This window comes from Crinia signifera, chromosome 6, assembly GCF_055691185.1.
Source record: "Crinia signifera chromosome 6, ASM5569118v1, whole genome shotgun sequence".
Classification (NCBI taxonomy): Eukaryota; Metazoa; Chordata; class Amphibia; order Anura; family Myobatrachidae; genus Crinia; species Crinia signifera.
In genome coordinates this window covers 277327077-277338550 of record NC_139222.1, presented here as the reverse complement: position 1 = coordinate 277338550, position 11474 = coordinate 277327077, and the positions used below count along the sequence as shown (strand labels likewise).

General features: G+C 47.3%; 1 protein-coding gene across 1 annotated transcript; it reads right to left on the bottom strand.

Moving 5' to 3' along the window:
• Window positions 1-1745: 1745 nt before the first annotated feature.
• Window positions 1746-10817, bottom strand: LOC146009387 (tumor protein p63-regulated gene 1-like protein). Its single transcript, XM_083149703.1, has 5 exons — window positions 9171-10817; window positions 7703-7794; window positions 7378-7554; window positions 7070-7226; window positions 1746-2222 (listed from the first exon to the last, which is right to left on the bottom strand). The coding sequence occupies exons 1-5, from the start codon at window positions 9477-9479 to the stop codon at window positions 2028-2030; spliced, it is 930 nt and encodes a 309-aa protein (XP_083005829.1). The 5' UTR covers window positions 9480-10817; the 3' UTR covers window positions 1746-2027.
• Window positions 10818-11474: the final 657 nt, after the last annotated feature.

The following is an 11474-nucleotide window of genomic DNA, read 5'->3' as shown; positions in this document are numbered from 1 at the left end:
GCACTGCAGGTGGGGCAGATGTAACAGGTGCAGATAGAATTAGATTTGGGTGGATTATTTTGTTTCTGTGCAGGGTAAATACTGGCTGCTTTATTTTTACACTGCAATATAGATCTCACTTTGAAGTAAATCCCCACCCAAATCTAACTCTCTCTGCACAAGTTACATCTGCCCCACCTGCAGTACACATGGTTTTGTCCATCTAAGAAGGATTTTGTCAGAGAGTGAACTAGAATAAGGCCCTGATACAGGGATCCTGTCCATGGGGATGTATAAATGAAGAGAAAAAGACTGTAGTGAAGTCAGTTTTTAATACCAAATACGTCACAAAAAACATACAATAAAATGCATAAAACATACACATGATAAACTGATAATAGGTGCACCCAGGGGATAATAGCAAAGGAAGCAATTACCAGCAATAAAAAAGAACCGTGGAACAGAGGTGGGACTCAGATCTTTTGCACCCGGCATGATGGCGACTCTAATGGTGTGTACACCCGCTTCGATTTACTTTAGATTCGATGTTCGATTTGATTTTCCATTAGATTTGGCGTCAGACCTTTCCATTCAATTTGGCATTAGATCTGAAATCGATATCGAATTCCATTTATATTCAAGGTACAGTGTACACATTCGATTTACTGGATCAAATTCGATATTTCCTTGCCTGCACAGTCTAATTTTTTTCTTTTCGATATAGAGAAAACGGGAGCGTGCATCCAATCAAATGCAGATCGAAAGCATCTTAAAAACCATTCCATTTCGATTCCATTTTGCTTCTATAAGCAAAATCGAATCGAAAACCTGTCATAAGATAGCCAGCATGCCACCATGGCTGGACAGAAAAATCGCATACAATTTGGAATCACGCCCTTAAAGTAATTATTTTTATTTTCTTTAATACATATTAACTTAACAATCCTAATATTGGGCCTTATTCAGATCTGAGCTCAGTACAAATTTGTTTGGAAAATGGGCAAAACCATGTGCACTGCAGGAGGGGCATATGTAACACATATAGGGGGTTATTCTAGTTCATTCTTTCTGACAAAATCCTTCTTAGATGGACAAAACCATGTGCACTGCGGGTGGGGCAGATGTAACTTATGCAGAGAGAATTAGATTTGGGTGGGGTTTTTCTTCAAAGTGAGATCTATATTGAAGTGTAAAGTGCAGCCAGTATTTACCCTGCACAGAAACAAAATTACTCACCCAAATCTAATTCTCTCTGCACATTTTACATCTGCCCCACCTGCAGTGCACATGGTTTTGTCCATCTAAGAAGGATTTTGTCAGAAAGAGTGAACTAGAATAACCTCCATAGAGAGAGTTCGATTTGTGTGAGTTATTTTGTTTCTGTGCAGGGTAAATACCGGCTGCATTATTTTTACACCACAATTTAGATTTCAGTTTCAGTACACCCCACCCAAATCTAACTCTCTCTCTGCACATGTTACATCTGCCCCACCTGCAGTGCACATGGTTTTGCCCATATTCCAAACAAATTTGTAATGAGCTCAGATCTGAATAAGGCCCATTATACAGTCCCTTAGAAAAATTTGCAAAATGGGGACAATTTCAAAATGTACAACTTTTTTATGTACCAAACCGTTGGTAGCGCAGTTCCAAGTGAACGCTGTAGGGTGCTTTATAAATCTGGGCAACTTTCCATCCATAGAAGAGGAGCGATGTTTAAAAACGTCCATCCAATTGTTTGTAACAAAAGATACTGCTGCAAAATGTCTGTAACAATTTGTTTATTCTTTTTGTGTTCTAACTAGTGATGATTGCAGACTGATCTACACAATGGAAATGTATCTATATTGCACATTTATTGCATGTCATGCTTCAATAAAGAAAAATATTGTTAAAAAAAAAAAAAAAAAAGTCCATCCCCCACCCAGACACGCCGAGTGGTTTCGGTCTCCACAACCCAATGCTCCGAGTCTCTGAGTGCCGCCACCTCCTGTGCCACCGTGATACTTCTCTTCTGTGCCAGTCTACAAGAGGTGCACGTATACTGTTTAGAACCCAAAGCCCCATCTCGGCTTGGCGTAGCCCAGCTGGACTTTGCTGTTCAGTAATGAGAAGAGTCCCAGAGAAGTGTCTATGTTCACGGGCCTGTTTAGGACCAGCAGCCCATTGGCTCGTCCAGGCAATGGGCTGTCCTTGTGGGCCAGTTTCACCATTTCCACCAGACTCTCCATGAATTTATCCAGCTGTAGGAACACAAAGGACACGCGGTGAACGAGGTGGAAGGGAGAAGGACCTGGAAGTAACACGTTTCCTTTACGGACATTTGAAACGATGAGGAATAAATAAATATGTTTGCATCCTAACGTACAAATATAATAGTAATTATGGATAATGAGACATGTCAGGAAAAGGCCATCGTGTGGTTACCATCGATCATTGCCCAGCCTTCAAATTAGCAGCTGAGCAATCCGGCCTGAATTAGGCCCATAGCCTGAGTGTGGGACAGAAGATCTACACTTATAGGGGACATTTACTAAGATGTGTATTCTACTTCACATGTGATGTTGCTATGGGTAACCAATCAGATCCCGTCTACTATCTTCTAGAAGGCGCTACATAAATAAGAAGTAGATTCCGATTGGTTGCCCATAGCAATATCACATGTGAAGTAGAATACACATCTTAGTAAATTCCCCCCACAATGTCTAGGTCTACAGTCATATCAGCGGCGTAACTATAGCACCGCAGCCCCCGCCACCGCGGGGGGGCGCTGTGCATGTGGGGGCGCCGGGGGCTGCGGTGCTATAGTTACACCCCCCCCCCCCCAATCCCCCGCAGACTTACCTATCTCACTGGTCCCGGCGGCTCCGTTCTTCTGATGAGGACCACCACAAAATGGCCGCCCCCATATAGCACACTGTTCTCTGAAACTGTGTGCTGTATGGGGGCGGCCATTTTGTGGGTGGCGGGGGATTGGGGGTGCGCGGCGGGGGGGGGGGCGCCCAAAACTTAGTGATCTACCATATGAATCAGTGGCGTAACCAAGTTTTGGGCGCCCCCCCCCCCCGCCGCGCACCCCCAATCCCCCGCCACCCATGCAAACCACCCCCCCCCCCAATCCCCCGCAGACTTACCTATCTCGCTGGTCCCAGCGGCTCCGTTCTTCTTCTGCTGCGGACCACCACAAAATGGCCGCCCCCATACAGCAGACAGTTTCAGAGAACAGTGTGCTATATGGGGGCGGCCATTTTGTGGTGGTCCTCATCAGAAGAACGGAGCCGCCGGGAGCAGTGAGATAGGTAAGTCTGGCGGTGGGGGATTGGGTGTGCGCGGCGGGGGGGGGGCGCCCAAAACTTAGTTACGCCACTGAGTCATATGGTAGATCACTATTGGTTGACCTTTTGACCCTGTCGACCTTTTGACCCTGTCGACCTTTTGACCCTGTCAACCCAGAGTAAATTTATCATAAGTCCGGATCTCCTATTTCAGATGGGGTGTTGCTATGGGCAACCAAACAGATACTGGGCCAGATGCACTAAGCTTCAAAAGTGATCAAATGGAGAGTGATAAACGTCCAGCCAATCAGCTCCTGCCTGACATTTTTTCAAACACAGTCTGTGACATGTCAGGCAGGAGCTGATTGGTTGGCTGTTTATCACTCTCCATTTTATTACTTTTGAAGCTTTGTGCATCTGGCCCAGTATCTATTATCTTCTCTAGAAGGTGCTAAATAAATAAGTAGCGTCTGATTGGTTTCCCATAGCAACATCCCATGTGAAATAGAATTTCCCCCATAGACAGCCATTAGATCGACCACCTATGGATTAAGTCAGAGAGTGAAAGGGTTGACAGTTTAACTCTTTGAGTGCCAACGTTTCTGTGAGAGTTCCCCAAAATGGCCGCTGACAGCGACTGTTCTATTAGTATAAATACAGACACGGCCGAGTCCATTCATTGAGGTTTAGTTAAATATTGCACCCAAAAAGCACAGTCGCAGTGGGAGGCGCTGGCATTCTTAGCGGATATTTTGAGGATCGCTCACAGCAACATTGGCACTCAAAGGAAGACGGTGGGTAATGTCGACATGTACTGGTTGACGTGACGATGGTGAACACAAGTGTTTATGTTTTGGGGGCAATTCAGACCTGGAGGCTGGAAACACTGGGCGTACCCCTGTGAATGCATGCATCCTCGAATTTCTCGGCTCCTGATTGGCCGCTAGGTAAGGCCTGGAGGGGCCTTTATTGGGGGTGTCCCCAGGACCCTTGGCTAGGCTGACCGGTCAGAGGGCTGAATGCTTTGGCCGGGGGGACTTGTATAAAAAGTCTCCCCCCGGCTGTGGCATTACCCTGCTGGCTGGTTGGGCCTGGGGCTGGTTCTTAAAACACGGGAGATCCCCCGTATTTTGGGAACCAGCCCCGGACCTGGAGCTGGTTTTAAAAAATACAGCGAGAAGCCCTATTTGGCCGGTTTCCTGATTTGTTTTAGAACCAGCCCCGGCTCTTTCAGCCTGGTGCTGGTTATGCCCATGGGGGGGGACCCCAACGCCGTTTTATTTATTTTTCTATTTTTTTTTTACACATTGCAGCCTGCACGGATCTGACTGATCCGTGCAGACTGCCTATACAAATTCGTATTAGCGCCCGTATACACGGGCACTAATACGAATGGATACACCGTTGGGGATTACAAAGCAGTCGTATTTGACTGCTTTGTAAATTCCCCTCCAGAACACAAATTTGGATACGGCTAAAACAGCCGTATGCATTCGCATTCATTCGTATTTGGAATATGAAAAATCGTATTCGTATTCTTAGTAAATTTCCCCCTTATTGTCCTATTGTGATAATCGGGGATGACGAATACAAAAGCAGAAAACCCTGCAGAAGGCAGCTCGGATGGCCGTGGCTGGCAAGTTAATTGGACAAAAGGAAGCAGGCGAGCGTGTGCTTGCTGAAGTGGGTCACGCTGGTATGACATTAATCTGACCCACTTTATCGCTGTCTGCTACTGAACTAAGCGCTGAATTAACCTGGGCTCCCTTCGCTAGCTGACGTAAACTGATGGTTTTTTTTTTTATTTTTTTTAATCAATTCATTAATTAAGCCCAGTTTAAATGAAGGAATTCTGTAAGTCAGTGCGACGTTCGGGGGTAGACAGACGTCTGCAGGATAAAACGGATCAGGATGATATTGCAGAGAATATAGCCATGTAAATAACTTAAATGCGTGACAGTACATGTGAGAAATGGGGTACGTATGGGGGGGAGGGTCTTTGGGGCGAGACATAGCGGAGAGAGGAGGGGGGCTGGGGAGATGACGAGAAGGATCGTTCGGTGTGTTCCTGCAATTTGCCCATTCCCATGATCACTGGTGATGTTTTCTGTCCGCCCCTGCTGAATTGTTAACCAGAAGAGCACCACAGTATCGTGCCCCCATCACTCCGTTGCCCTTGCAGCGGCAAATGTGGGTATGCACTTGCCGATGCGGGGTCCTATCACCCACCGGATCGGCTGTCTGCACGTCATTCTGATGTGTAACCGGTTTAGGCCATGAGATTTAAAGCACCAATTGAAAAAAAAAAAATAGACACTGCCAACCTGGTATTGACTTAAAAAGAAACCTGTGGCTTTTAGTCAAATCCTGAAACCTTGCCACAACTCACATTACGTAGGCCATGACTCTCTTTATAGTCGTCCCGCCATAAACCATCCTACAGGTGGCCAGCATTCTCCTATGTACAGACCTGTCTAATCCAATCACCTGGGGAGCAGACTGGTATCACCTTCGGATGTGACTTCCCTTATGGACCGACTTCCCTTATGGACCTGCTGTATTTCCAATAGTACTAGCCAACCAACCATTTGTGGGCCAGGCATTGTGGCTTTCAGAGGGAGCCGGAATCCCTAAACCCCATGGCCTACACTCAATCACACAGCCTATAAGTTGGCCCCCAAGTCCACTACCCAATTACTCATAATGTACAGGGATCCCTGCAAATTAATTAAAAATGTTTGCAATTATTATCATCATGTTCCTACAGTGCTGGCATATTCTGCTGCGCGTTACAATTGGGAACACAGTGATTAAATAATGCTGGTTAATAATAGGACGACAAATTGGTAAGAGGGTCCTACTGGCAAGCTTACAGTCCATAGGGAAAGAGAAGTTTGATACCTGAGAATACGCTGTACATAAAGAAAGTGCTTTGTGTATGTTCCAGTCATATAACTATGTTGGCAGCATTTTTTGGGGCCTAGAATTATAGAGTTTCTTGAGTATGGGCAAACACAAGTAACTTTTGTTTGAACTGTGTGGAAGGGAGGAAAGTGGGTGGTTCGGGAACTTTTATAAGAACGGTGAAGAGTTGAGTTTCCGGGGACTTCTTGAAGGTTTGGAGGCCAGTGGAAAGTCTTGTTGTGCGTGGGAGGGAAGGATCCTAGAGCTGGAATTTGGAGCAGGTAACACGTGTGGTTGAGACACAGATCTTTTGCAAAGCAGGGGGGATGTTTGAGTGTGTTGTGTCTTTTAACAATTATGGAAGATCTAAGCTTGTCACTGCACGATAATTGTACAAACCACCCGACCACATGACCTGAAGGATAATTGTTCTTCACCTGAAAACAGCGGATTGTTTGGTTTGGTTATAAAGCACGTCTGATGCGTCCGACAATTGGTCAGCCATCTTTGTGCTGTGAACAGAGGTCTCCTCCTTACACCATACAGTGTATGGAGGTGCCATGATTAATATTGAGAAGAGCCCTGGACTTACCTTAATGTTACGGGCCCATCTGATGGCCAGGTCACCTGGATGTGGTAGGTGGGCCCATATATTTTTGACAAAAAGTTATGGCAAGTACCTTATTTGTACTCTCTTTTTTTATATTTGTAATTAGCGGAGCTTTGTGCCTAGGGTGTGCACATGTAAATTTCCTGTTAACAATATATTAGATCAGTGGTTCTCAAACTCGGTCCTCGGGACCCCACATAGTTCACCTTTTTCAAGGCCATCCGACAGGTGCACTTATTACTCACTGACACATTTGAAAAGATCCACAGGTGAGATCCAGCATAGTCACCTCCTATCTCACCTGGCACATGTCTTTCAAGTGTTGGTCTGTGGTATCTCCAGGGTGTTGGATGAGGTTAATGTACGAGAGATCCTCAGTCCAAGGGTTCCACCAGGAGAACAATGAAGGGGGTTTTCGGAGCTTGTCCCACTTCACCTGGAGAGCGTGGGCATCGCGTCTGGAGAAAAACAAAAATAATGGAAAGGTTGGTCTAAGATCTAAGGAGAAATGGGATAGAATGAAGTCAATGACTTGGTACATGAAGACATAGATGACGTAACTGTTCCACCATCAAAGGTTCCTCTAGTGGGTTCCTCCAGAACACTCACTTGTTAAGGGCCATCCGAGGATACGACAGAGGTCCCCAGGTCAATGTGTCAATAAAATTTAGAGGGATACGAAACACCCGCGATCTACCAAGATCGACAATATCATAGTAGCAGATCAGTAGGGATTTATTGCAGAGAAAGGCCAGGACCTCACGCTCTGTGCCCCAGTGACTGATCCTGCCGGGGAGATGGAGCATCACAGTTAGATAAATTCAACGGTACATCAAACTACAGGAGATAGAAGAGGAAAAAGAGAAGTCCAGGATAATAAAGACGAACATGAGAAAGAGCCAGCAAATAAAATAAGGAACAAAGCATGACTTACTGTGCCAGGATCCAGGAGCTCTGCAGCTCCCCGTCCTCATCCTCAGATAGATTACTCTGAATCTCCTGTATAGCCTGCTGGGCAACAGAGGGCTGTTGGGAGGCAAATGGGCAAATTGCAGTTATTGGTATGAGGTCCATCAGAATAATGGACTGTGACAGCCCACCCCGATCACCCCACACTGTGCTATATCTGTGCTCCTCCATTACCACCTAGATTGCCTTCAAGGTGTCATCATTTGTGGAAGCCCAGTGGCTTCGTGCAGGCTGTGCTGTGGAGTGCGGAGCGTCCTTTGGAAAGTACTAATTCAGTAAAGCAAACACAAGTAATTTTGTATCTGGAACAAACCATGGGGGGTGATTCTGGTTGTTTGCAAAAGCAAACTCCTTTAATAGACAAAAAACATGCTGCACTGCAGGTGGGGCTGATGTTAGATGTGCAGAGAGAGTTAGATTTGGGTGGGGTGTGTTCAAAGTGAGATCTTTATTGCAGTGTAAGAATAATGCAACCAGTATTTACTCTGCACTGCTTGATACATCCCCCCCTTATATAATGCTATAATAGAACGAGAGCTGCATAGGCTCAAGTGCATTTAAGAGCCTGGGAATTTGTAGGTGACTAATAAAGTTGTTGAAGAAGCAAGGTGCTGTGGGAGAAATCCAAGGCAGCAGGGTCATGGGACTTTGGGCCAATCAGGCAGCTTTGAGGAGGCAGCTGGAGGAGGGGTATATAAGGGATAGCTTGAGGGGTAGCACTTCCTCTTGGAGTCCGGATCCCCACCCTCCCTTCCCTCTCTTTCTTTCCACTTTTGTGCTAGCTTGCCTACGGGCTGTCCAAACAATTTATAACAAATTTTAATACTTAAAATCGGCGAGAAGGCGCTCTCGACCAGCAGTCAGGTGAGGTGTCAGGTGGTCACCGTGCGGTATGGCCCCCCTTTGCCAGGACGGTGGGCGAGTCCCCTATTGGGTGGGGACGGTGGACACTTCCTGGAAGTGTCCACGCCATACCTAGAAGGGGCGGTAAGCCGTCACGGTGCAGGCTGTACCTCACGTAAGGGGTGTTTTGTTAGATTGGAGCGTCGTAGTCGCTACCATTGGCATACACCTCTGACTGGTGCTGGTCTCAAGTCCTTTTCTTGGCCATCCCTTTTTGATAAACAAATAAGGGTCATACCACCTCAATAAATAATGTGACCAGTTTAAACTTATGCCATGGTTGTCCGAGTCGTTATTTTAGTTAAGGTGTCCTGTGTGATTTATTTCTAGGCACTTAAGTTTAAGTTATGGTATAGGCCAACCAACATAATTCCTTAGGCAACTTAATTGGGGATAACGGAGAACTATACATCCATACTAAACAACAGAACCTACAAAGGGAGCATATGGAAGGGCGGAGGGATCGGGGTGGAGCAGGGCCGTAAGAAGGACAGGTGGGATGTAGGATACAGGTAGAAATGTCACATTACCCTAAATATGAAGTAGTCCTCTTTGGAAGGGCTCCGCTTGGTCCCCACATCGATGTGCTGGGGGGTGAAGGCGGCTCGGGGCTCCTGGGTATACAAGCTGTCCACAGGTGATCTGGGCTCTGCGCTGTCAGCAGGTGATGGGGGCTCTGCGCTGTCCACAGGTGATCTGGGCTCTGCGCTGTCAGCAGGTGATGGGGGCTCTGCGCTGTCAGCAGGTGATCTGGGCTCTGCGCTGTCAGCAGGTGATCTGGGCTCTGCGCTGTCAGCAGGTGATGGGGGCTCAGAAGGATCTGTCTCCGCTTTGTCCATTTTGTTCCTCAGTTAACTGTCTCTTGCTTGCTGTCTCTTGATCTGTATCCTAGTTGCCTGTCTCTTGCTTTCACTTTCTGTCTCGTTTTGTGTCTCTGTTGCTTGTCTGTTGCTCTCACTTGCTGTCTCTTGTTCTGTGTCCAAATTATGTCTGTCTCTCGCTGTCTCTTGTTCTGTGTCCCAGTTGTGTCTGTCTCTTGCTGTCTCTTGCTCTGTGTCCCAGTTTTGTCTGTCTCTCGCTGTCTCTTGTTCTGTGTCCCAGTTCTGTCTGTCTCTCGCTGTCTCTTGCTCTGTGTCCCAGTTCTGTCTGTCTCTTGCCGTCTCTTGTTCTGTGCCCCAGCTGAATCTGTCTCTCGCTGTCCTAGTTGTGTCTGTCTCTCGCTGTCCTAGTTGTGTCTGTCTCTCGCTGTCCCAGTTGTGTCTGTCTGTCGCTATCTCTTGCTCTGTGTCCCAGTTGTGTCTGTCTCTCAGTTATGTCTGTATCTCGCTGTCTCTTGTTCTGCACCCCAGCTGTGTCTGTCTCTTGTTCTGTGTCCCAGTTGTGTCTGTTTCTCGCTGTCTCTTGCTCTGCGTCCCAGTTGTGTCTGTCTCGCAGTTTTGTCTGTCTCTTGCTCTGTGTCCCAGTTGTGTCTGTCTCTCACTGTCCCAGTTGTGTCTGTCTCTAACTGTCTCTTGCTCTTTGTCCCAGTTGTGTCTGTCTCTCACTGTCCCAGTTGTGTCTGTCTCTCAGTTGTGTCTGTCTCTCTCTCTCGCTGTCTCTTGCTCTGCGCCCCAGCTGTGTCTGTCTCTCTCTCGCCGTCTCTCGCTCTGCGCCCCAGCTGTGTGTGGCTGTATTGTACAGGGGAAGCAGGAAATGTAAGAATAGAAACCAGTTCCTCCAGTACTGGTCTATGTGCATTGTGTGCTACAGTGTGAGCCTCAGTCACCGCTCATTACTGCCCCCATGTCTCCTAGAGACCGTTCTCTTAGCATCTACTACGGTGAGGCCTCCTCAGCATATATCACATGGTTACAGCAACAGGAGGGACCTGGGACAGGATACCGACCATTGCAGTCTGCTCAACCCCATGCCATTGGCTGTCTTGTTGTACTGATGTATTTACAGCTACAGATGCTTCTGCAGACACTGCTATCATAAACGCTCTGGCAAGGGCACAGGCGGACTGGGGCATGAAGGGCCCATGGTTAAAGGCAGTTATAGGGGCCCATAGGGGTGTGGCCATCCTCTAGAAGGGGAGGGGCTAGCCAACACTGAGGCTGGCTACCCATCAGAGAGAGTATGGTCTAGGACAGGCATGTCCAACCTGTGGCTCTCCAGCTGTTATGAAACTACACATCCCAGCATGCCTTTCCATAGTTTTACCATTCTCTACTAGCAAAACTGTGGCAAGGCATGATGGGACTTGTAGTTTCACAACAGCTGGAGGGCCATAGTTTGGACATGCCTGGTCTCGGGCCTAGAGGGCCGGTGCAAGGTTTTTCGGCGCCCTAGGCAAAACTTCTGCTTACTGCTCCCACCATTACCCACCCACCAATACCCACACACCAGTACCCACACACCAATACCCACCCACCAATAACCACACACCAATACCCACACACCAATACCCACCCACCAATACCCACACACCAGTACCCACACACCAATACCCACCCACCAATAACCACACACCAATACCCACACACCAATACCGACTTTCCAGAAGCCCAGGTATAAGTGTAGAGGTGGCACCTTGCAGGTGATTGACACTAATATTGCTCCCAGAATGCACTGCAAATACGATCATTGATGAATGAACCTCTCTGTATCCTGTTATACCCCTTTTACACCAGAGGTTGGACCCGGGATATTGCCGCTCCAGTCCGGGGCAGGGCATGGTGTAAATGGGCTGAAAAAAAATAACACGGGTACTGTTCCCCGGGAATCTGACCCGGCAAATGTTCAGGGTCGGGCATGGGGCTTATCCGGGGCTCAGGGTGGTGTAAATGGTCATT